We start from the raw sequence: 25891 nt of genomic DNA, 5'->3' as shown, positions 1-25891 counted from the left end.
TAAAAGTACCTATAATTCCACCTTTCCAAAGGGTCTCAGAAGACATGACTTTTGATTGTAGGACTGCTAGGATGAAGAATTTGGGCTGAATTTACACATAAGTGAGGTAGTTGCTCTTTTTAAATTAATGGATTAATCTATAAACTTGGCTGCACTGGGTCTTTGTTGCCACGCAGGTTTTCTTTAGTTGCAGTGAGTGGGGGTGTGTGTGGGCATCTAGCTGTGGTGTGTGGGCATCTCATTGCAGTGGCTTCTCTAGTTGCAGAGCACGGGTTCTAGGGCAGGAGGGCTCAGAAGTTGCAGCACGTGGGCTCTGCAGCATGTGGGATCTTCCAGGACCAGGGATTGAACCCATGTCCCCTGCACTGACAGGTGAATTCTTAACCAATGAACCACCAGGGATGTCCAAGGTGGTTGTTTTAAATCATGGCTTTAAAAAGAGAGGACCCTGGCCTTTCTGGAGTAGCCCCCTGACAAAGACATTAACATATTCTTGCCACACTGTTAAGTTTAATCACCCCTTTTCAAACAACAACAACAAAAAATTAGATTGTTTAAATTCCCGGTGTGAAATCCTGCTTAGGGCAGGCTAGGGATACCCTCAGTGAGGGCATGTCTTTGCCCTCTAGTGACAGAGTCCGTCTCCTGAGTCACATGCAGAGTCATTCAGACACAAGCTTGGTCCTTTCCAGGTGGGGAAGATGGCTCAGGGGTGAGGGGGAGGCCGGCTATAAAGTGTGAAACTGATTTCCCGACCTTAAGAGCTGGTACTGAAAGTTGCTCTCAAGGAGGTCCTAGAACATTCTGAACAGTGGCTGCAGCCCCTGGAACAGGAGTTGAGAGAAGGGGGCCCCCAGAACGACAACAATGATAAAACTGCAAAGAGCAAGAGGGACAGCTCGTGTTTGTTACTACACGCCAGGCTTGGGGTTAAGCACTTTACATGTGTAAAATAAATGTAATGCGCACAATGTTACTTGTACAATAAGGAGTTACAACAGTTAACTACTTTTTTTTTTTTTTGGTGTGGACCATTTTTAAAGTCTTTATTGAATTTTTTACAATATTGTTTCTGTTTTATGTCTTGGTTTTTAAGGCCTCAAAGCATGTGGGATCTTACTCAGCTCCTCGACCAGGGATCAAACACGAACCCCCTGATTGCAAGGCAAAGTCTTAACCACTGAACCCCTAGGGAAGTCCCAACAGCAACTACTAGTATTATCATCCTTTACAGATAAGACACTGGGGGATGAGAACCTATTCAGGACCCCAGCAGTCTGAGTCCACAGTCTGGGCTGTTACTCCGCACCTCCTGGTGCACGTGTTCCAGGATAAGTCTCCCAAGGAGACCAGCTGCCCCTAGAATTCTGTGAGGGAGAAGTCCTCCCCCTGCCCTGTTCAGCCTGACTGCCCAACTCAGACACAGCATCCCCACTGTATCATTAGTGTGCTAAGGCTACCACAACAGAAGACCGGAGGGTTCAACAACCTCCTAGTTCTGGAGGCTGCAAGTCCAGGATCAAGGTGCCAGTGGAGCTGGTTTCTGGCGAGAACTCTCCTCCTGGCTTGCAGACGGCCGCCTTCCCACTGCTTGCCACACACTCGGTGTCTCCTCCTCTTCTCATAAGGGAGTCAGTCCTAAGGATTAGGATCCCACCCTTATTACCTGTTGTTGTTGCTGTTCAGTCACTAAGTTGTGTCCGACTCTTTGAGACCCCATGAACAGGAGCATGCCAGACTTATTACCCGGTTTAACCCTAATAACCTCCTTCAAGGCACTATCTCCAAATTTGGTTACGGCTTTAACATATGCATGGGGTGGGGAGCAGCACAATCAGTTCATAATACCTCACTGTCCTGAGACACACAGACTCCTGACATCTTCCAGGTGACTCGGTACTGCCCCGCAGCTCATCCTCCACGCAGGCGGTGCGCTCATCACACCTCACATTAGCATTGTCAAAGAGTAAGCTTTTTCTGACTAGATAATGATTATTTGGAGGTTGCAGGCAACCTTCACTCATCTGTGCCCACCACCCCATTCATTTGTCTGACTCATGCATTCACTCTGTCATCCACCAACTAGGAGCCAGGCCCTGTGTCAGCCCTGGGATTTCAATGGTGCCCAGGATACAGTGACAACTGCATCCTAACAAGGCCAACCTGCCCACTTCTCCCTCCCACTGTACTCCCTAACCCCAGGCCGTCTGACAGCTCTCACCTCCTGTCCCAAACCCAGCCTGGGCAGGGGTTTCTTAACACCTTCCTGCTCAGAGGAAACAGATGGTGTTAATCCAATGGGACAGTCAACTGTTTCTAAATAAGGGATCGCAAAGCTGTGTGTTACCTCCCAGAAAATAAAATTATGCATACCCCAACAAGGAAAATAAATGTGTGCTTGTAAGACTTGTACAAGCAGTCCCTTTTGCCCACAAAACAGGTTTGCTTCCACAAAGCATTTCTATTAGAAAACAGAAAGGAACTGCTTCTTGATGTTCTCAGAGAGGGAGAAGGTGGGCTTTGCTTACCTCACCAAATCTCCCTTCACTGAAGTAGAGAACCATGAAACTCATAGCCACCATCGTTCTCCCAGGAGGGACAAAGGAGGGGAATCCTCAGTAGACACAACAGTGGGACCCCCACCAACCAGGGCTATCAGAGCCCTGGGAACCGCAGAGGTGACAGCTGGATCCTATTTAACTTGGTACATGAGAGGGATGTTGTTGTTACTAAATCTCTAAGTCATGTCCAACTCTTTGTGACCCCATGGACTGTAGCCCGCCAGGCTTCTCTGTCCATGAGATTTCCCAGGCAAAAATACTGGAGTGGGTTGCTATTTCCTTCTCTAGGGGATCTTGCTGACCCAGGGATAGAACCTGCATCTCCTGCATTGGCAGGTGAATTCTTTACCACTGAGCCACATGGGAAGCCTCATGAGAGGGATAGGCAGGGATTAAAGATGTATTACAAAGGGCAGTGGGAGCCCTTTTCACTCTTCTTTTTCTTAGTGGCCTGAAATTCCTATATCAAGGCAAATAAAACATCTAGGTGCAGTGGATAAACAACAAAGATGTAGTATAGAGCACAGGGAACTATATTCTGTATCTGTAGTAATCTATAATGGAAAATGGGCTTCCTTGGTGGCTCAATCGGTAAACAGTCTGCCTGCTATGCAGGAGACTGCCTGCAATGCAGGAGACCTGGGTTTGATCCCTGAGTTGAGAAGATCCCCTGGAGAAGGAACTGGCAATCCACTCCAGTATTCTTGCCTGGGGAAATCCCAAGGACAGAGGAGTCTGGAGGGTTACGGTCCATGGGATCGCAAAAATTGGACACGACTTAGCAACTAAACCACCACCATAAAGGAAAAGAATCTGAAAAAGAATAGATATTTATGTATAATGGGATCACTTTGCTGAACACTGGAAACACTGTAAATCAACTGTACACCAATACCTCAATTAAAAACAGAAACCATCCAAGTACAACGCAAGTGTGTGCCTGGGGTCAGACCCTAATTTGGGCCAAATACCCCAATTACTCCAACGCTCTCCTTCCCTTTCCGTGTTCCCTTCCACAGTACCAAGTGGCCTTAACTGAAAAAACTGAAACTATTTTAATTTTTTAATCACACACACACAAATGCTTGCCAGAGTGGCCTTTGTAAAATCTAAACCTGATGTCATTCCCCAGCACAGTGCGCAGTTCGCTCCCTGCCCTCAAATCAAGGCCATGGTCCTTGCAAATTGGATTCTGATGGCCTCTTTGGCCCCACCATGATACACTTATGGCCTCACCACGCTTAATTTCTTTCTGTTCCTCAAAGCCTTTGCTTCTCTCTTCCGGGACTTTGCACATGCCAAGCCGCTGTTTACTCTGGTCATTCTTCCCAATTGTTGGCTTGGCCAAATCCTCCTCCTCCTCCTGGCCTCTGCTTCAGTGCCCTCCAAGTCCCCTGAGCTGCATTAGTTGCTCCTCCCCGGGGTGCCTAACCCCCCCAACCCACATGCTACCCTCATCCTGTAATAGCTGCCCCACCCCCACATCATCCTTGGCTGTAAGCTTCACGCAGACATGGGCCTCTACCAGATTCACCACTTCATCCTCAGGACCTTCTCAAAGGCAGCACCCAGGCAGAGCTCAGGGGGTGCTGCCTGAACGAAATGGTCCAGTGAGAGGCGGGTCCCTCAACCCCTCGGTGCCCACCCTTCCCACCCAGTCCCGGAGGCCAGGGCCTGTATATCGTCCATTTCTGCATGGCCAGGCACATAGCAGATGCTCAAGAATGTCTGCTGCACCAAGGGGAGTGGGTACGGAGGAGGAAGAGAAAACTCAGCTTTGGGTAGATGCTCAGATCTCTACTTCTGTCTGCCAGCTGTCCACACACCCACATACCTGCACACCACCCCAGTCTCCTCAACGGAGACCCACACACATCACGAGTGCCACTGCCTTTCGGGCTGGCTGGGAGGTGTCCTGTCCCCTTTAATTAAAAGTCAGACAGGCAGCCTCCTCCTTGCTCATTCCTCTCTCTCCAGGTCATTTCTGAAGATTGAGAATCAGCAGGACAGCTGAGAGAGAGGTGGGGTGGATGTGGAGAAATTGCTGGGTTTGTATCTCTGCCTTACAACCCTCTTCCCACATAAAGCAACTTTCCTGTGGGTGACCAGGCCCAGAGATGGCAGCGCCAGGGGCCTGGGGGCTGAGGGCCGGGCCAGGGCTGTCCCTTGTTGCTGTTTTCATTTCCTCAAGTCTTCTTTCCTTTTCCACTCCTTCCCCACAGGCCCAGTTTTAGGGGATCCCCTTCCTTCCTCCTCAGGTGGGGAAGGCAAAGTGCCTGGCCTGGGGCCACTACCCAAAGTTACAGAGGCAGGAGGGTCACTGAAGGTCCTGGGAGCCACATCAACAGAGAAGCTCCTGATCTGAGCCCTGGGGTGGGATTGAAAGTAGAGAAAGGCTGCTAGCAAAGACCCCTTTCTCCTTCAAGCTGAGCTTTGGAGAAGGAAATGGTAACCCACTCCAGTATTCTTGCCTGGAAAATCCCATGGATGGAGAAGCCTGGTAGGCTACAGTCCATGGGGTCACAAAGACTTGGACACGACTGAGCGACTTCACTCACTCACTCCTCCAAAGAGGAAGGTGGGGGCTTACTGTGTTAGAGGAGCTTGTCACCTGGCATGAAGCAAAGCTGGTATGTACTTGGCTAAGTCCACTTCTGGGCAGACTGTGCTGAAAAACATCCCGGAGGCACAAACCAAGCACAGTGGCAAAACAGGGCTGGGAGAGAGGCAGACATTCCAGGAAGGCCTCCTGGAGGATGTGGCATTTGAGTCAGGCCTCCAAGGGGAAGGGTAACCTCCACATTTTAGAAAGATTTGCAAAGCAAACAGCACTTAAACCACTGGAATTGTGTATGTGTGTGTGTATTTTAGATGAAAGGTATTTGTTTGAGGGGGAAGGGAAACCCCTGGCCCGTAATGGGGCTGTAGGATCATGTGTGAGTATATTTTATCCCTGCAGCACTGGGAGGAATTATGGACCACACCACAGGGGGCCGGGCAGCTCCTGCAGAGGCTGCTTCCATCACCTCTCCTCAGCCCAGATCCTTTCTGGAGGGGCCCCTGCCAAGCAGCAAGGACAGCAGCAATCCACCCAGAGAGGTGGGAGGGGGACCCTTGAGCCAGTCTCCAAGGATGCAGTTCATTAGGACGCATCCTCTGTTGCCATGGTGATCCCCAGCCCACAGAGCCAGGCTAATAGTTCCTGAATTCACTCAGGCCTCGAGCACAATTAGACAAGATGGATTTTCGAGTTGGAGCATAATGAGACCCGGACGTCCGGAAAGCATATGGCAGCCTCCCAGGGGACAGCGGAGCCCCGGGAGAGCACACCTGTCACAAGGCCACCAGGCCATTGCCTCTCATGGGCAGGAGGTCTGGGAGGCATTGGGGAGCACTTCCCTTCCTTTAGAATTCTTCAAGGACAGCACAGCCTCTGTCTGAGCAGCACTGGGAGATGCGAGAAAGGAAAAATAAGCTTTCCATATCTGTCCCCAGCCCTTCAGGGGACAGGTTTGGGAGGCTTTATTCTGCATCCTCTGATAAATTTGCCAACAAACACATCTCACATGGCTGCAGCTATGCTGTATGCACAGAATAGATCCTCGTATCCATGCAAAAACATAGATAAGTCATTCAAAATTCTCTACTGGAACATACATGGGGCCAGGCACAAGAAACATGTCATGGGATTTGGGGCACCGCATGCTACTCCCCACTCAGGGCACAGGGCTTACCCTCTGGCAGGGGAGACGGGGTGTGTTCAGCTAGAAGCATTTCAACACAGCAGTGACATGAGAAGGATGGAGTCTGGAGTGAGCAGAGATCAGAGAAGGCTTCCTGGAGTAGGTGACATTTTGGCTGGGCCTTGAAAGCAGGGATCAAGAGATCTTTTGAGTAGAGACAGAGCAGAAAAGCACAAGTTGAGTTTGGGGCAGCTAGCAGACCAGCGTGGCTGGAGGGCAGGGTCAGGGCAGGGGGAAGCTGAAGAAGACTGCTACCCAGGTTGATAGGACCCCACTCCACGCTCCCCTAATCCAGGGAAGCCCCAGACCCTCTTTGGGCCTGAACCCAGGATAGGCTCCCAGCGAGGCAGCCCAGGTTTCATCCCTATCAGTTTTCCTCTAGCAGCATCACCCGTCCAGGCCATCAGAAGTTTCGGTCAGAGTCAAAACTCTTTTCTGACAAGTCTCCTGCACAAACCCCTCAGTGTTCTAAACACAGACCAGCCCCTTGGCGCCCAGCAGAGACGGGAAGGGAGGGGGAGAGTTACGGTCAGCTGTAGGTTCAGAAGTAGGGAGGACGGACTTGGGGAAGGAAGACAGCTGCAGAGAGGGGCAACCCGGGCGTGGCCGGCTCCGGGGAGGAATGTTTACCAGGGACTTGCCCTCTAGGGTACCAAGCTCCCCGGGATTCTTAAAGGTGCAGGCTTTTTAGAAGGCAGGGCTACAACTCTCCTGGATTACCACCTTGGGATCCATTTTTTTCCCAGGAGGTTGCTATTAGCAAAAATCACTGACCCTGTATGACAGAGAAGCAGAGATGGCAAAGCGTCCTGTTGGTTCTCTGTCTCTCTCCTCCAACTCGCTTCCAATCTCTCTGGCCAGGAACCCAGCTCAGTTCCCCAATTCCGGCTGGCTGTCACCCTTCTTCTCTCAGGGCTGCCCACAAAGCCCAAGGCACTGAGCTTCAGCCTCTGAGAGATCTGATTTTCTAAATCCGAAAATGCTGTCTGAGCCAAGTCTGGGGAACAAGCGAGATGGTCTGGTTAAGGGGGGCTGGACCTGGGGCACAGAACTGCTGACCAAAGCAGCCTCCTCCTTGGTTTCTCAGGCACCCCTGCTCCCCTGCTGACTTCCACCTCTCAGGCGTCTCCAGGGACTCAACAACCTCCAGAACCTCACCTCAAGTCCTGTCTCCACTCCAGCCCTCACTGTTCCACTTGGCCGGCTCAGGCCTCTTGCCTGGACCATCACAATGGCCCCCCAAGGGTCTGCTGCCCTTGAGCCCACAGAAACCACTGGGCCCCCGGGGGAGGAGCAGGGACAGAGTCAGAGCTGGGACGGAATGTCTGCCCATGTCCCCCTCGGGCCTGGGTCACCTCAGTGACTCCGGAGAGCCTCTGTGTTCCATAGCAACGAAAGGGCTTTTTGTTTGGTCCTTTTCTTTAAATGGGACAGAAACAATTCAGGGAGAAGCTATTGGTAAAATGCAATGCTTCTGAGGGACTAAAGAGCCAGGCAGAGGCATGGGCTCTGGGCTGCATGAAGGATGGGACAGAATCTTGGCGCTATCTCGGTTTACAAGTGTGTGATCTTGGGCATATGACTTAACCCCTCTGAGCTTCAGTATCCTCATCCACAAAATGGACATAACAGTAGCACCTGCACCACTCCCCCATCATCCCTGTGCCTCACGGACTGTTGAAAGGATGCTATAATATGCATGTAAAACAGCACAGTCCCTGGATCACGGCTGGCACTAAGCAAGCATCTCTTCTTAGCATTTTGTTACTGGTGAACACCAGTCCTACAACATCTCCCTTGCCACTCAAACCTGGGCCAGCCCAGAGCAGACATGCCCAGCAGCCAGCAAAGCACCAGTACCGCGTCCCTCGGTCGTTTCTCCTTGACCCGGGAAGGCAGGGCCTCTTAATTGCTCTTTGGTTTTACTCAATTTGAAGTGAGCTGGACACCAATTCCCTGCAGGAAAAAATAAATATGCTTCTGCTCAAAATACTAATGAGGCTGGAGGCGAGGTGAGGCTGGCAGGGGTGGCCCCTGAGCACTTCCGCCAAGTCCTGCTGGCCCCTCGGGGGGATGCGGCCCAGTTTGGAGCACCCTCGAGAGGTCAGGAGCGATGGGAAGCTCTGGTTTCACTTCACAAGCCCCAGATCAAGGCTAAGCTGGCTCAGGTGACCCAGGGAAGGGGAGTGGGAAGCCCACCGTGGTGATGCCCGTGGATTTGTGATCCAGCACTCCTCTAGGGGTGCTTTAGGAATACCCTGGCTGTCTTCCTCTCCTATAACCAGCCCCCAAGGCCTGGAGATTCCTCTTCCTGTCCCCACTGTCTCTGCCCCGGTTCAGACCCTCACCATTGCCATCAGCCTTTCCCTCTCCTGCCTGTCCTAACCCTGAGTGGTCACTCAGTCAGTCAACAAACAACAGTGAGCAGGAAGCCCGTGCCAGCCTGAGGGAGGAAGGAGGACTCGGGGGGACCCAGGCCCAGCTTCGCCCTCCTTTCTGACCTCCCCCCTCACACGCCTCCAGACAAAAGCCTCACAGCTACGCCTTGAGTGGAGGGCAGCCCCTCCTCAGAGCCTTTGAGGTGCTTAGTCGCTCAGTCGTGTCCAACTCTTTGAGACGTCATGGACTGTAGCCCACCAGGCTCCTCTGTCCATAGGGATGCTCCAGGCAAGAATATAGAAGTGGGTTGCATGCCCTCCTCCAGGGAATCTTCCCAATCCAAGGATCGAACCCAGGTCTCCAGCATTGCAGGCGGATTCTTTGCTATCTGAGCCAGCAGGGAAGCCCCTCAGAGCCTAGGAACTCTCTGTTCTCTCAGCCAGAAAGATCTTCCCAGATTCCACATGCCTCCTCCTCCTCTCCTTCCACTCTGGGGCCCCTCGTCACTGTTTCAGAGCGGCTCTGTCTAAAGCAGTCCCTCCCATCGCTCTGCCCCCGACCCCACTGCATTTTTCCTCACAGCATTTACTACCACCTGACATCCTAATATTTATGTATTTGTGTTCTGTCCTGTGTCCCCGCCCTCCAGGGCCAGTCCCCTGAGGGCAGGGACTTTTTTCTGTTTTGTTCACCTATGTGGATGTGTCCCACCATCTAGAACAGTGGCTGGCACAGTACGTCTTAATGGATGCTTACTGTTGTGGAATCTAAGGACTCGATCACGTCTCTTTCCCATGTACAACTCAAGCACAACTCACCACGGCTTCCAGCTTTGCCTCCCCTCCCCACCTTCCCAGCTCCTGACCATCCACACTCCAACCTCCCTGGACAACCTGGAAGCTCTAGACCATCTCGGGAGTGACCTTGTCTTGTTTTTAACTCAGGCTGTGCTTCCCCTCCTCCACCCTTTCCCAAATCTTACTCAACCTCTAAAGTCAGACTCAAAACACCACCTCCCCTCGGAAGCCTCGTCCAGTCTCCCAGGGCTCTGTGGCTTTCAGGACTTGCTTTCAGCACTGCCCCAAACACTCCTTCAGTGTCTATGTCTGCCTCGCAGGCAGAAGTCAACTTCCTTAAAGGCTGGGGAGATGGGTCCCTTCTGTGTATCCCCAGCCCACACAGTGCCTGGTATGAGCAGGTGCTTAGTGGATGGTCATTTGCATTAAGATTCAGGTTGTTCTAATGATAAGAACTGTTATTAACTACTATCTCTTTACAAGGTCCACCATGGGAGAGAGAACAACAAGCCAGTCCCAGAGCTGAGAACAGAAGCCCAGCCTCAGGGGCCAAACTAAGGGCAGGGATCCAGGTTCCCTGAGTGTGGACAGCAGATAATCTGAGGCCAGCCACGAGGCTCGGGCACGCAGCCACAGACTTCCACATCTGAAGACAAGGCTGGTCCCACTGTCAGGGGGAATTGCTGCCTGCAACTCCCAGGGGATGTAAACCGGACACCCCCGTCCCTTTCCTGGGAGGAAATCCTGCCAGCATTCTCAGGGACGTGGGACAGCAGGGCTGAGCTGGAGGAGGAAGAGGGGAGGGGCCGTAGGATGGGCCTGGGTCCTAGAGCCCTCCCGCCAGCCTGACCCCATGGGCCACAGCTGAGGCTACCAACGGCACTCAGTCCTGCTCCTGGCCAGTTCTCTGGCCCGGAACACTGGATAGCTGGGACTTTTGCAGAGCACAATGCTCCCTACACCCCTTTCTATCTCTTTGCTGCTTCAGAGCAAGCCCACTCCACAGCTCATCTGACTCTCCAAACACTATCAAGGGCAGAATAGGATTGATACCCCCAGAGAGGTTAAGCAACGTGCATAAGGTCACACAGCATGTTGAGGCAAAGTCCAGAATAAAAACTAGGCTGAGATTTCAGCCGTTATTTGGAGTCACCAGGAAAGCAAGTGCTGAAGGGCTTTACTGGGCTGGAGGCAGGAAATTGAGAGGGCTTCATCACCTCCAGAAATCCTACCCCACTTTCTTCTGCAAGTACACAGTCTGGCTTCATACCCAAAGAAATTCCATCTCTGCTCACTGACTCTCAGACTCGGGAAGCAGCCTATTCCCTGTGACTTCTTCCTTGGAGGATGCATTAAATAAACAGAGACCCTTTCTCATTTTTCTCCATAAATATTTCAGGAGACTTAAGAAACAAACAGATCTGTGTTTGATCTGCCGGCCACTCAGAAATGGGGGCTCCTCTATCCCAGGCAGGACCATCAAACTGTCCCCAGGGATTGCAGGGTCCACCGGGCCATGGGAAAGACAAGATGGTGGGGACAGCCACCTTCCTACAGGGGCTCTTCACCTGGGTCAGGGAACCTGATGGGAGCTGGAGAGCAGAGCCCAGTTTTTACCAGAAACGCCCCTCCCCTCACTGTCTGCCATTCCTTGGCTCAGAATCTGTTGTTTTGGGGGACACTTCAATCACTGGTGCCCAAGACCACATCACAGGGGACATGGGGTTCCACACAGACAGGCACCACCTACGGGGAAGGGGATGCAAAGCCTCTCAGAACAGGTGAGCCGCAGTCAAGCTGGAGACCTCGGCAACTTAGCAGGCCAGTTTCCCCTTAAGACTTCCCCAAACAGCCCTTTTGTTTATTGATTCAAATGCGCATGGAGTACATTATTCTTGGGCCCGGAACATTCAGCGGCTCCCCAGTGCTGACAGGATTCTGACTTCTCGGGCTGTCATTTCCTGTGCTTCCCAGTTTCACCCCATCCCAGCCTCCCGACCACCTCTCCCTTCCCAAGTCACACTCCGCACTCCAGTTAACCTGGCTCCTCCTTTCTCCCAGGAGTCCTTCCCTTTCCTAAAGGCTGCTCTGTCCATGCCTTCTCTTCTCTCTCATTGTCTTCTCTTGTCCTTCTCAGGGTGGTGCACGGGCCACCTCCTCCATGAAGCCCTTCTGGATCAGCCCACGCCAACGTGATCCCGCCCCTCCCCACGCTCCTTCCTGGTTCGCCACCTGCACTGCCTCCCCAGGGACTGCTCCTGTGACATGCTCACGTGTGAGGGCTTATCATTTCAATTCAGTTACAAGTGTCTATAGAGCCAGGCTCTAGCTTCTGTTTCACCCAGGGGTCTGAGGGTGAGAGCTGAATCTGGATAGGTCTCCTCCAGCAGGACACTCGGCTCTGAAGAAATCTTGATGCCCAGACTGTAGCTCCCAGAGAATCTGATTCTGTTGTTCTGGGGGTGGGGGAGTAGGGAGGACCAACTACATAATTTGGTCCTCTTGATGAAAAATAATGAAGAATTTCAAGACAGGATCAGCAGAACATTAAATCAGGCATTGCACAGGTCACACACCTGTTGATACTGACCCTGAGGAAAAGCATATAAACCTCCCCAGGTGATCTGCAGCCAGCATGGAGAATCACCGCTAATGACAACGAGGAGCCACTGAAGGTTCTGTATCTCTGGGCTCCCAAGACAGTACATGCATCTGTGTGTCCTCCACCTCTGCAAACCTGGGCTGCCTGGGGCCCAAGCAAATATTTGTAGAGTAAATGAATAAATGAATGGATGGAGAGAGATGGAGCTTGAACCAGAAAGCTGAGAAAGGATCTTTTTTCCATTAAAAAGTAAATGTATTAAATATTAATGCTTTATTATTAATAAATAGAATATTTTATATAATAAAACCAAGCATTAATATTTTAACATTCACATATTTAAATATATCCAACATGCCTATAGTACGAAAATCTGAAGTGTTCAGCTTAAAAATTTTTTACACATTCACCTAACCACCATTTCAGAAGGTTCTCTTGTGCCCTATCCCAGTTAATTCTACTCCTCATCCCCAACCAGCTCAGCACTCAAAACTAGACAGAATTTTCATCAAAGAAGGACTCTCTTGGACTTTCCTGCTGGTACAGTGGTTACGACTCTGCGCTTCCAATGCCAGCGGCACAGGTTCAGTCTGTGGTCAGGGAACTAAAATCCTATATGCCACGTACTGTGGCAAAAAAAAAAAAAAAAGGGCTATCTGGCAGAAGCAGCACAGGGGAGGGTGTACTAAAGAGACAAGGAAGAGGCTGACTCAAAATTCCCTTCATTGTGTGCCAAGGACTGATATTCATACCAAATGGGAGGGGGCAGAAACAAAGTCTCAGATAGGCTGAGTGACTTGCTCAGAGGCACAGTGCAAGCTGGCGGCAGAGCTGAGACTCCAACTCTGGTCCTCAACCTCTGAATTTCATAAACGTGCCACAACTCCTGGCAGTCTGGAGTGGGGTGTGTGTGCATGTATGTGTGTGCTGGAGAACACAGCTCGGGAGGAGACTCTGGCTGCAGGGTCTGGGGAAGCTGGGGAAGGCAGGCTGAGCAGCCACAGGGCCCAGTTCTGGGCATAAGCTCATCGGTAGGCTCACTCTGGCACCTGGATTTGCACCAGGTGACACTCCCCTAAGCTAGTTTGGGAAAACTGAGTCCCAACCAGAGGGGCTCGACCCAAGGTCACACAGTGTCAGAGCTGGGGCTTAATTAAGCAAGGAGCTCCAAAATCGCATTTCAGAGGTCTGTTCACCAGGCCAAAAGCACATCTTCCTAGAAAGAGGCCTTGGGCCCCTCTGCTCCACCACCCTCACCCCATCTTCTCAAGCTCAGATCCAACCTCTCCAGCAGCCCTAGGCGGGTGGGAAAGGCCAGTACCCTACAGTGGTCCCAGCCAGGGGCATCTCCCTGCGGAAGAGAGGGGCACGTGTGGTACTCACCAAGGTACTGGGAGATGCCAGCAGGAACTCTGGGCTGGGGGCCTGAACTTTCACTCCTACCTCATGACACGTGAGCTTTGTGAATCTCCAATCGCTGCAATGCCTCCAGGGCAACGTGAGTTGGGTGGGACCATCTTAAGTGCAAGTCGAACCATGTCACTCCCCTGCTTAAAACCCTCTGGGGGCTCCGAGCACCATCAGGGTGAAGCTCCCCCTCCTTGGCTGGGCAGCTCTGCTCCCCTGGCTCCTCCTCGCCTCCCAGTCTGTTTATCACCCGCTGTCCTACCCTTTCCCACCCAGCAGCATCCAACTCTCGTCTCTCTTGGAATGAGCCAAACCCGCAGCTCTCTCCAAGCCTTTGTTCACATCTGGAATGCCTTCCTCCCCTCTTCACCTGCCTCTGCTTAACTCATCCTTGACGACTGAGATGAGATCTCTTCTTCCAGCAGCCTTCCTTGGCCCCCTCCCCATCCCCATGGCTTCAGAGGTGTGTGCACACATCTCCGCTCCCCACACACCAGCCTCTGTCCCCTTATCTCTGCATCCATGTGTCCTGCTGAGCCACCATCTCCTCCAAGGATGACCTCCGGAGGGGGCAGCCTGAGTTTCCTCCTGTGAGCTCAGCTGCTGGCATTTGGCCCCTGTACATAGGTGCTCAGCAAAGGCTTCCTGAATGAATCCAAGGCCTCATTCTACCTGCATTACGGGTGATGGGTGGGGAGCGTGGTCAGTGGTCAAGGGAGCAGGGAAGCCAGGGTGGAGAGGTGCACAGAATAAGGCTGGTCATCCTCTCCACTCCTGTTCCCTGGGCAAAACTGGTTCGTGGTAATCAGCTCTCCCCCGCCTTGCCTTCCCCCTCAGGAACCACTCCTGAGTCTTTCTTTAAAATGTATTTATTTACCTTTGGCCATGCTGGGTCTCTGTTGCTGTACAGGGGCTTTCTCTCTTGCAGTGAGTGGGGGCTACTCTTCATTGCAGTGCCCGGGCTTCTCATCGCAGTGGCTTCTCTTGTTGCAGAGCCCGGGCTCTAGAGCACAGGCTCAGTAGCTGCGGCGCAGACTTAGTTTCCCGACGGCATGTGCAATCTTCCCAGACCAGGGATCAAACCCGTGTCCCTGGCATTGGCAGGTGAACTCTTTTAACTACGGGACCACCAGGGAAGTCCTCTCCTGAGCCTTATTATTATTTTTTTTTTTCTGAGCCTTATTACTTAGGGTCTTATCATCAGCAAGCTAAGGCATTACCCTTCCCAGGGGAAGTTCTATTTTAATAACATCTCAAAGGCCCAGAGGCACCGAGATCTACAGAGGTTTCTGGGCATGGTGATTGAGAGGGTCTTCTTTAAAAAGCAACCACACAGCACGATCAGCTTCTGTGTGTCCACGGGGCTCTGTAATCAGACGTGTGTTCAGATCCCAGCTTCCCTGCTGCCTGCACCAGCATGAGCACCACCCTCTCTGAGGCTCAACTTCCCCTCCTGTAAGGTGGGGATAGGAGGAGAGTGTGCAGGAACGGGAGGTAAAGGATGCGCACTGGCCGGCATGAGCGGTAGGCTCAGCAGAGCAGCGTCACCCCTGCTGCCTTTCTATAGCAAAGGCCCGCAGAGCTCACAGCTCCCTCGGCCAGCCCCGGCACTCTGGCCCTCTGAGGCCTGCAGAGGGGCGGCTTTGTTTGTGGCTCCTGAGCCCCCCTTCTCCTTCCCTCCACCCACTCTCCCTCCCTCCAAGTGAGAGTTCCAGGGAAAACTTTTTCTGGAGACTTCTCAAGCCAGTGATAAGGTCTGGCCAGAGGAAAGCTCTTAGCAACCCAGACTCCCAACCCAGAGGCCCTTCTAATGGTTTCAGAGAAACAAAGGAGAGAAAGATTGCCTGCAGCCCTGTGTGCCAGGAGGGCCGGCTTCCAGGAGGCAGAGTGGGGTTCTCGGGCCGCTGTGCAGCCAAAGGTGGCGGCCTGGCAGGAAGGACACATGGGCCACCAGATCTGGGTAATTACAGCCCCACAGCCCAGCAGCAGGAGCCTCAGAAGTCGCTCCTTCTGCCATGGCCATGAGTAGGCCCTAGGGCCAGCCACTCCAGGTTGGTTACTTGGGAAGTCAAGCTTTTCCATTCAGGTGCCCCTTGCCAGCTAGGCTAAGCTTGCAAAGTCTCCTTTCTGGAATTTTCCCCCATGCCCACTTTTCAATCAGTCCTTGGCCTGATTTCTAGTAGAAGCCTAGAAAAACCCACTGAACTGAAGCTCATCCAACCTGAGTCTGCAACTAATTGGAGGGAGTCCTAATTCTAGCTCAGTCACTTGTGCCCCTTTGGGAAAACCTTCTGGGGCCTCAATTTTCTCCTCTGTAATGGAGGAGTCCATTACATCTCTTTAGATTTCCTTCTAGCTCTAGCAAGTGCATGGATCTATAGGAGTAAAGATTTAGTCCAGCAGCAACAACCAGGGAACTGTCTAGGATTGTTTCAAATTCTGCCCATCTTGTACCTTTACACCAGGTACCCCAAAATCTATATCACACCTTTTCTAATGTGCATAGATAGCCCTTGGATGAGCACTGTGAGAGGTACTAAAAAGAATCAAGTGTAATCCCTGGTTTCAGCAAGCTCACAATTAATGAGTCAAGGTTCATCTCCCTAAAACAATCAGCAAACAACATAACATGTTAAGCTTTTATTTGTGTCTGGTGTAGTGGAGACTGGGTGCTACAGGAGCTCCTAGGACAGAGAAATGAACACGGTTGTAGACCCTGGTAGCTCAGACGGTAAAGAATTTGCCTGCAATGTAGGAAGCCTGGGTTCAATCCCTGGGCCAGGAAGATCCCCTGGAGAAGGAAATGGCAACACACTCTAGTATTCTTGCCTGGGAAATCCCATGGACAGAGATGCCTGGCAGGCTACATCTCATGGGGTTGCTACAAGTCAGACACGACTGAGCGACTTGCACTTGGAGACCCTGAAAAGGCCAGTTTAACAGGACAAATCAGGTCCTGAAAGAAACTCAATGCAAAACAATTTTAGTTTGTCCTCTGATATAATAGTGACTAAGGCAGGAAGGTAGGACCCCTGGCTTTAGAGGACAGATCTGTGATAATAAAAAGTTATCAGATGGCCCTTCAGATACACAGATACACAGAAATCCCCTTTCCCAGAATTCCAAATTTCTCAGAATCCCAAATTTCCCCAAGCATTCCTGCAAACTGATCTTTCACCTGAAAGTCAGCAGGGCAGGCAGCAACAGTATTATCTTCCTTAAGTTAAAGGAAAAAAACCCCAGGAATTAAATCCTTTTGTTCCCACCCACCAACACTTTTCTTTTTAGCTGTTCCATGTCTTAGAAACTCTGCCAGATCATAAAGCTGTTAGTTCTGAAATCACACTTAAGGTGCTTAAACTGTCTGGTGTAAATGCTTCATGCTACTAGAACATACTCCTTTCCCTAAACCCAAAAGAAAAGCAACCTGAGTCACAAAGAAATAAGCATGTGCCTAGAGCCAAGGCCAAGGTCACATGCCACTGGTGATGGGATGGGGTCTCTCTGCCCAGAGACCCAGGCAGGACTGTGTTCTGGAACCCAACCTCCACTGCCTTCCACAGAGAGCTCAGACCTACGGGGAGCCAGGATGATACAGATCAAGGTACGGATGCTATTTGGCTGACTTTTCAAATGAAAGCAGGACACCCAATTTTTACAGCCAGATTATTTGTCCCAAGCATATCAAAACAGCCAAAAAAGACAGAACAGGAAGAGAGAAAAACAATTTTTTATCTGTACCCAACTAGCCTGATGAAGTGAAAACAGAGGCTGTTTGGAAGAAATGAACTTGGCTCTTTCATACCAGCAGAGTATGAATCAATTCTTTCTAAACTGTATTTATTTTTATTTATCTATTTGGCTGAGCTAGGTCTTAGTTGGGGCATGTGTGATCTTCCATCTTCGCTGCGGCATGCGGGACCTTTGGTTGCACCATGTGATTTCTAGTTTCCTGACCAGGGGTTGAACCCAAGCCTCCTGAACTGGGAGCACAGAGTCTTAGCCACTGGACCAGCAGGGAAGTCTTTGAATGAAATCTGAAGCCAGGACAGCAGGGGAGAAGTGGGTTATCTATTGGAAGGAACTGCCAAACTCTGAAGGCCACGAAATGCTGGTAATGCAGGGGACAGGAGAGAGATCGGATCAGACTGACAATAAACAAACCCATACACGACACCTATGAGAGCCTCATTCACACATTTCAGCGTCCTAGTAAGGTTGAATCCTAATTCCATTTTCAAAGATGAGAAAACAGAGGCTCAGAGATGTTGAGGGACTGGTCCAAGGTCACACAGTAAGGAAAGGAGGCAAGGGCAAGGCCTGGGTCTTCTGCCTTCAGGCCCCCTGCTCTGGCCCCATGTTTTGGGGTCATTCCAGCCTGATGGAGGGGCAAAACAGAAGCCTAGGAGGCAGGCTCAACCCTTCCCCAGCTTTGGGACCCTTGTAAATTACCTCCCTGCCCTCTGTGGGCCTGTTTCTGCTACTATAGAAATGGAAATGATAATAGCACAGAGCTCAGAGGTAATCAGGAAGATTAAATGAGTAAATACATATGAAACACTTTTCATGTGCCTGGTATAAACTAAGCACCCTAGAAGGGTTGGTTAGCTACTTCTGTTGTTTATTTCACTGTCAGTTCCTTGAAAGCAGGGACTTACCAACTGGTGAAAGGCTAGGAACAGCCCAATAATAAATTCATATTTATTAAGATCAGGAGTCATTCTCATATTCCTAGAAAGTGTGAAGTTCATGGAGGCAGAGGCCTGAACCAGATGACCTCAGATGGCTTGGGAGCTAAACCCTGAGCATGGGGGCTTCTTCCCAGGGATGAGCATGAGCACCACCCAGAGGCGACCTCCCCATATTCCCATCTCTGGGCAGCCAGAGTCTCCCACCCTGTCACCATCTGTCTCACTCGGGGGCAAATTTAAGCCTGTGGCGAATGTCACCTTCTCTGAGCTCAGGCAGGGCAGAAACCAAAATGCAGACACTCAATAGACTTTGAACATTAAAAATTCTGGATCTGTCCCGACGGATTTACTTTAAAGACCAATGCCCAACCCAGATAATTAGAAAGATTTAAAGAACAAAAGTGGTCATAATCAGGCCCAGTAAAAACGTAAGGTGGAAATTTTTCTGCCAGAGCAAAGTTTTCTTTTGAAAAAATAAATGACCCCTCCCCAGAGCTGCCAGCCAGCCAGGAGGGGCACTCCCCTCCCACAGGCAGCCTGGGGAGGCCCTGGGAGGGCAGCAGAGGGCTGGGCAATTGCACATGGCACTTCCACACCCCTCAGGTCAGTTCAAGAAGTTGCCCAGGGAGGGACTTTCCTGGCAGTCCAATGATTTGGGCTCTGTGCTTCCCATGCAAGGGGCACGAGGTCGCTCCCTGGTCCCCTGCAAGCCATGTGGTGCAGGAACAAAAGACAAAGAAGTGGGATAAGGCATCTTCAAGCCGCAGGGAGGAAGGAGGAGAGTATCAAGGTTAGGAAGCCTGAGTATCTATTCCGCCTCAATGGGTGAATTTTGCAGCTTATTTAGCCTCTCTGTGCCTGTTTCCTCATCTGTAAAGTGGAAATAATGACAGTGATCTCTACCATGAAGTCTCTCTGATGATTCAAAGAGCTGGGTTGAGCCCTCACCCATGCCTGGCATGCAGGAAGCGACCCTGGAGAGCTGTTTCTGACTCCAGGCATCTGCCCATACTGTTCCCTCTGCTGGTTATCTCTCCCCCGCTCCCCATGTATGTCACCTGCCACCTCCTACTCAGCCTACATGATTCAGCTAACAGCCCCTCCTGAGCCCCCTGACTAGGTCAGGCCCACTGTTACTATTCCCAGAGTTCCCTGCTCATTTCATAACACCCCAGGACACTCATTGTCAGCATTTGTTTAATTTTCTGTCTGCCTGACGTTAATAGCTGACAACAACTGCCAGGCATGTGGTAAATGCTTCACACAGATCAGCTCTTTTAATCTTTGTAATAATCCTTTTAAGTACTACTATTATCAATCCCAATTAATGGATGGGGAAGCAGATGTTCAGAGAGGTTAGGCAACTTGCCCAAGAACACACAGCAAGTAAATAAAACAGTGCCATCTGGCTGACTCTAAAGCTGGCACTCTTAGGCACCCCCTGGGCATCAAAAGCCATCTCAAGAGAAGGCTGCTTCTGGTAAGGGCTGCAGGCCTGAATCACAGACCTGTTGTCCCTATGCAAAGCTAGCTTCATAGAAATGGAGAAGGCTCTGTCTCCGTTTCGCCACTGGGCTGGCTGCCCTACCAATAAGCAGCCCTATCTAAAGCCAGTCACCACATCCAAGATGTCCTTCTTCCCTAGCAGCCCTCCCCCAATCAAGCACATGGTTCCCAGCTCCAGCAAAGGCCACAGGGAAGCTTGACACAGCCACAAGCATCACCCTCAAGGCAAGCACACCTCCATGGCAGGGCCACAGACACACAGACGGGAGCCCTATGCTCTGGGGGTAGAAGGTGCAGAATATGATGGAGCCCCAGTAGGAGAGGCCTGGAAGTTACAGGAATGTGTGCTCTGGAGTGAGACAACCCAGGTACAGATCCCTGCTCCCCCACCCACTAACTAAACCTGCAATCTTGAACAATTCACTTATTCTCATTGAGCCTCAACTTCCTCATCTGAAAAATGGGATCATCCAATAATAGACTCAATCTCATGGCGTACAGAGTCAGTGTGATCATTCCTGCCCAAAGCCTGCTTAATAACTGGTATTCTTGTCATGATGGTGATTGTGTCTTCACATGTTCCAGACTATTATGTGATTGAATCAAGAAGGTTCTAGCTCAAAGTCAGAAGATCCAGGTGTGCATCCGGGCTCTGACCCACATAAGCTCTGTGACTTAGGGTGTGGTCTCTTTTCTCATAGACTCTGCTTATTCATCGGTAAATAGGGGGAAGCCTCCCACCATAGGACGGGCAAAGCAATGCACAGCACCAACCCATGCTTGTATTCTGTAAACAGGACAGCTCTAAGGAAACCTGGGCACCTCCCATCACTGTGTTAATTAATTGGAAGGAGGGTGCCAGCCAGAAACCAATTACCAAGTCCCTCCAGGGGCCTCTGCAGGGGGCAGGGAGGAAGGAGAGGGGAAGATTGGTGACAGCTTCTCCCCATCTCCCCCCCCAACCCGCCACCCTACTTGTGTCTCCTTCGCAGCTGGTCCCACACTCCAGGCCCACAAAGGAGAGGCTCATTCTAAACAGCGTCTTTTCATGTGGAAACCACTAGATTTGCATCTGTCCTTCCCTGGCCAGGCCTGCTCCCTGACAGCTGCTCTAAACTTCCCAGGCTGCAGGCAGCTCAGCCGGCCGGGGCCTGTGGGGTCCATGGGCAGGGAAAGGAAGGGAACTGAAGAGTTGAGCAGGAGGAGAGGGAAGGAGAGGGGGCTGGGCACAGAGGGAATTTGCACATTCCCTCATCTCCTGGACACCAGACAAATCCTGTGGCCGGCACATCCAAATCAGAATCTGGGCCTTCCCGGTGCCAGCAGCCAGCGGCGGCTGAGGCCATGTCTGCTCCGGGCTGGCCAACCTGCGAGAGAAGTGGAAAAACTCACTCCATGGCTGGGCTGCCAGGGCCTGATGCTGCCAGGCCACTGGTCCGGCCAGCGTCCACACACGCAAACCAACCGAGCCCGTGTCGGTGCTGACTCCACAGGCCTGGCTGGCTGTGGGATGATTCTGGGGGCCCTGGGGAGCCTCACAACCCTGCCCTGATGCCTCTGGGTGCTGCCATGGGTGCCAAGGCGGCAACACCCTCAGCCATGAGAACACAGGGCCTCTGGGCACACTCAGGAAGAGAGTAACTCAGCAGAGCTTTTCTAGAGAGAGAGGGAGAGACAGCAAGGAAGGGAAGAGCCTGCATTTACTAAGCGAGCACTAAGGGCGTGCAGTGAAGCCCAGCTTGTGTCCCCTGGACCTTGAGGCTCCTAACCCAGGTCTCTATGATACCTCCTTACACACCCGTTTCTTCAAAGATCCTGGACAGCAGGGGCTGCCGCTATATACTCTCTGAGCACAGTGCCTAACAGGGCTTGGCCCAGAGCAGGAGCTCAGAGGGCTGGACGAATGAGTAAATGTTACCTAGATTCCTTCTGCATGAGGATGCCAGTGATCTGCAAAAAGAATTGCAAGGAAGGAGGCAGTATAGTGAGAGTGTGAGGTGTACAGAAGGCAGAATCCCCACCCCCATCCCACCCCAAGAGTCTGGGAGCTGGGTCTATGCTGGTGAAATGGGGCAGGACCCAGTGGTCCTTGCCCCTCACGTCCTCTGCCTGCCTTTTGTCAGTGGAAAAACTTCAAAGAATAAGTTTAACCAGTGAAGTGAGAATATGCAGAAACAAAGGAAAACAGCCAAAGGAAACCAAATAATAATAGTTTAGATATTAAGCATAGTCAAGGACCTGTAGTTCCTTCTCAGGAGCTATCGATAATATTCTGAGCCACAGCCTGTGAATCGTCTTATGGATACGGAAACTCCCACCAGGTGGAAAAGTTAATCACATGAGGACCACACTGCAGCCAGGACATAAGTTGCCACAATTCCAAAAACTGGCCTCAAGGAAATGGGAACAAACTGACCCTGGAACTGAAGACTCACTGTACTTAAAACAATCAGGATGACGCTGGTCAGACCACCAATGACTAACTTCAAGATGACTATCAGAGCCGACTGTGTTGTTTCTATATGCCCCCTCCTTCAGCCTATAAAAGCTCTACCCCACTGGGTGTTAGGGATGGGAGAAGTCGGCCTTTGGACAGGCATTCACCTTATCTACCCACCCCCACCCCACCAGTTGCCAGCATCCAAAATAAGGCAAACTTTCCTTTCCACCAACCTGGCCTCTTTAACGGCTATTAAGCAGTGAGCAGCCAGATCCCACTTTCAGTTACACCGGTACCTCTCGGCCTTTTAATTGAGGTTCTCGCATCTCTTCTTGCGGTAAGAGTCAGACAGGAAAAAGGTGCTGGGAAGTGGGATGCTGGGGCTCCAGCATCCTACATGAACTGGATGCAGGTCAGTGAGTTGAAGCGGAAGGGCTTGTAATCCCCTCTTCCCCATCCTGACCCTGGGTTCCCTTCACCTGGACCCAAAAAAGAAAGAGGCTGTCCAGCAGAAGGAAACCCAGACACTAGCAGCCCAGGCTGGGGCAATGCGGTGGGGGTAAAACACCCGCCCCCACTAGGGTGGCCTGAAGTCCCCCTCACTGGGCAGCTGGGCAGGAAGAGCACTGACCAGCAGTCAGGAGAACTCAAGTTTCCGCCCTCTAGTGTCACTTGCTGAGTGACTTTAAGGAAACCACAGTTCTGCTCCGTGGGCCTCAGTTCCCTCATTTGTCAAAGGAGAGAACGCGATGATGTAACTGCTCATATATTCTGTTCTCCTGGAAGGCTCTCTACAGGGGCCTAAAGATATGTTGCTGGTATTGTTCAGTTGCTAAGTCGTTTCCGACTCTTTGCGACCCCATGGGCTGCAGTGCACCAGGCTTCCCTGTCCTTCACTATCTCCTGGAGCTTGCTCAAACTCATTTCCACTGAGATGGTGATGCCATTCAACCATCTCATCCTCTGTCACCCCCTTCTCCTTCGGCCTTCAATCTTTCCCAGCAGAAGCCAGGGGCTCCAACCAGTGAGCTGAGCTCTGCGAGGGTGGGACAAGAGAGGGAAGGCGAACTTGCAGGTCTGGGGGCCAGAGTGCAGCTGACAATCCTGCTCGTGGACTTGGAATCTACCGCTCAGCACTGGCATCCGGGGTCCTCTCTTTGCCCACATTCCTTCCCCTAAGTCTTTCTGAGGGATGGTAGGCATTCCTGCTGTTCAGGGTACTTTGTTCGTGGACCACTGGCTCCCTGAGCCAGCCGAAGGAACCTGGAAAGCGCTAAGTTCAGTGGCAGCTAACTTAACAAGGCCACCTAGCCACTAGAAGCCACCACCTTCCTTACCCAGAAGTCCCAAGTCTGGTCACATCACAGATAAAAGTCAAGAAAGCACAACAAAGGACCTCTGAGCAACGAGAAGGAGGTTGTAGGGGCCAGCATAGAGCTCCAAGACTTTTTTTATAGCCCATTGACTCAAACTCTACACACAATTCTAACATATTTTGTTCTGTTTTTCCAGCTGAGGGCAGTCTAGAAACAAGATATTTAGAAGCCAAGAAGGACTGCTATATGCTATGCCAGGTATATGACTGAAATGGAACAGGGACAGAAAAATGCTAAAAACCAGGCACAAGGACTCAAAGAATAAAATCATCTGGAATGAAACTGTCTTGTTCCTAGGAGGGCCGCCTTCACTGTCACCCCTGACCTGCCCTGTGGAAGGATACTGGACCACAACCAGGAAGAGGTTGGGCCTTGATCTCCTGTGGACATCTGCAGGCAGGGAAACTGCATCTGGTCCTTCCCTCTGCTTTCTCTTCTTTTCTCTCCCTTTCTTCTCCTTAGTACATAAAGAGCTGAAGCTGTCCCAAAGCCCAGCAGAAGGTGGAACCAATTCTGCATTTCACAGATGGGAAAACAGAGGCCTAGAGATGGAAGTGACTGGTCCAAGGTCACATAGCCTGTTAGTGGCTTATTTAGGACTAGAGGGCAGGCCTTTAGACTCCCAGAGCACTCTGGTTCCTTCTCAAACTCAGAGAGGAGCCTTTACCAACAGGCTTTCAGGCCTGCCCCAGCCCCCACCAGGCCCCTCTACTGCAGGCCTCCTGCTCCTCCCGCCCTCCCCACTGGAAAACCAGCAGTCTGTGAAGGGCTAGCAAGGGAAGAGAAGATAGGGTTAAGGTGGGGATTTTATTTAATCCTCTGAGCCAGCTTAAACTGATGCCACATTTGTTAGAAGAGCCAGACACAGAGGGATTTGATGGGGGATGGTGGGGGGAAGGGGGCATATTAGTGAATAATCACTGGATACCAAGAGGCCAGTCCTGCCAGTGGGCTGAAAAGACAGGTACTCACCTGGACTCCCCACCCCAGGGCCCAGGTCTCCAAGTAGTGGCCCTCTACCACTGGAATCATCCAGGCTCCAAGTTGCAGGGTAATGGAAAGATCATAGGCTAGAGATTGAAATAGGCCTGAGGGCAAACCCCAGCTCAGCTACTCACTCACTGTGTGACCTCAGGCAAGTTACTCTACCTCTCTGAGCCTCAGTTTCTTCCTTCATTAAAGGGAGCCTGAATACACCTTCCTTACAGGTCTCCTGGGAAGGCTGCCTGAGCTCACATACATAAAGAGACATGGGGGAGACAATGAATCAAATCTCTGCTATTATTACAAATCTCTCATCTGTTATCTCTCATCCAGGCCCATCCATTACTCTTTTACTCTAACCTGCTTACTTCTTTGACATTAACATCGTTATTGACAGTAATCCTTCCCAGCTAAGTAGCATTTGTATCATTTCAAAACAGGAAGCATCCTGCCCTCTGTGGGTTGCAGCAGCCCTGCCAGCCACAGCCAGAACTAAGGTACCCCATCAGCCCCCAAGTTCATCTTCCCACAATGTTTCGAAGTTCCAATTCTGGAATTGAGCCCAAAGACCCTGAATGAACATGCTGTCTTATAGCAGATCTCGGGGGGCATCAGATGGAGCTAGAACCACTTCTCCCATTGCTCCCAGGCTGACCCACCATCTGGTCTGCTGCTCTGACCACAAACAAGCTGCCCTTCCCACTTTGACCTCCAACTCTCTAATTATGAGAGCCAGGTGGGCAGCTGGTGGAGTCTGGCCTTGGGTACATGGCTCACCAAACCCAAGACCAAGGCCAGGCTGTGATCTCCTTACCCTGACTGAGCTCTCTGAAAAGTGTGGGTTCACACCCTTGATCTTACTGGTTCTTAATAATTGCTGGTCATCAACCCCAGCGTTCATATTGTCTTTCCTATGCTCACACTCCAGGGCCAAAGCAGGAGGGCCCAGGCAAGGTCACCCAGGGGGTCGGGACAGAGCTGCCGAATGAATGGTGAATGGCAGGCCTCCTAAACCCTGGGCACTTTCCACTTTCCCAGGTCAGCTCTCCACTTAACTCTTTCTTTCCCACAGCAACGAGGCGCCCAAAATGTCTCCTGTAAACCTCGGCCCCTAAGATGAGGTCCAAGAACTCTCCCGCAACATGGGAGCTGCCAGAATGAGCGCCGCCCCTCCTTACCCCGCCACAGCTCTTCCCCATATCTTCAAGTTGGCCACTCCAGAATCTTTCCCAACCCTGGCAGCAACTCCGGGACTGAGCAGCGCCCACGGACTGCTTTTGGAGTCAGGCCCGAGTTCCTGGGATGGACAGCAGAGCCCGGCAGGTGGGGTGGGCCTTCACCTCTGCAGGCCTCCTCAGGGCGGCAAGTTCATTCCCACACCCACTGCCCAGCGCCGGTCCGTGCC

The 25891-nt window shown here is 51.5% G+C and overlaps 1 protein-coding gene across 2 annotated transcripts in view; it reads right to left on the bottom strand.

Annotated features, from left to right (window-relative positions):
* Positions 1-25891, bottom strand: part of CORO2B (coronin 2B) — a 146759-nt gene that overhangs the window by 119824 nt on the left and 1044 nt on the right. Inside the window, exon 1 of one of the 2 annotated variants that reach the window (XM_065940839.1) lies at positions 25665-25761. The exons of the other annotated variant lie outside the window; for it this stretch is intronic. Within the exon in view, the coding sequence (XP_065796911.1) occupies positions 25665-25685 (21 nt within the window). The 5' untranslated portion in view covers positions 25686-25761. Of the gene's footprint in view, positions 1-25664; positions 25762-25891 lie in introns of those variants that run through there. 2 annotated transcript variants of the gene reach the window in all.

The sequence above is a fragment of the Muntiacus reevesi genome, chromosome 7 (genome assembly GCF_963930625.1).
Source record: "Muntiacus reevesi chromosome 7, mMunRee1.1, whole genome shotgun sequence".
Classification (NCBI taxonomy): domain Eukaryota; kingdom Metazoa; phylum Chordata; class Mammalia; order Artiodactyla; family Cervidae; genus Muntiacus; species Muntiacus reevesi.
The sequence above is the reverse complement of the archived record's forward strand: the minus strand, read 5'-3'. Positions and strand labels throughout refer to the sequence as shown.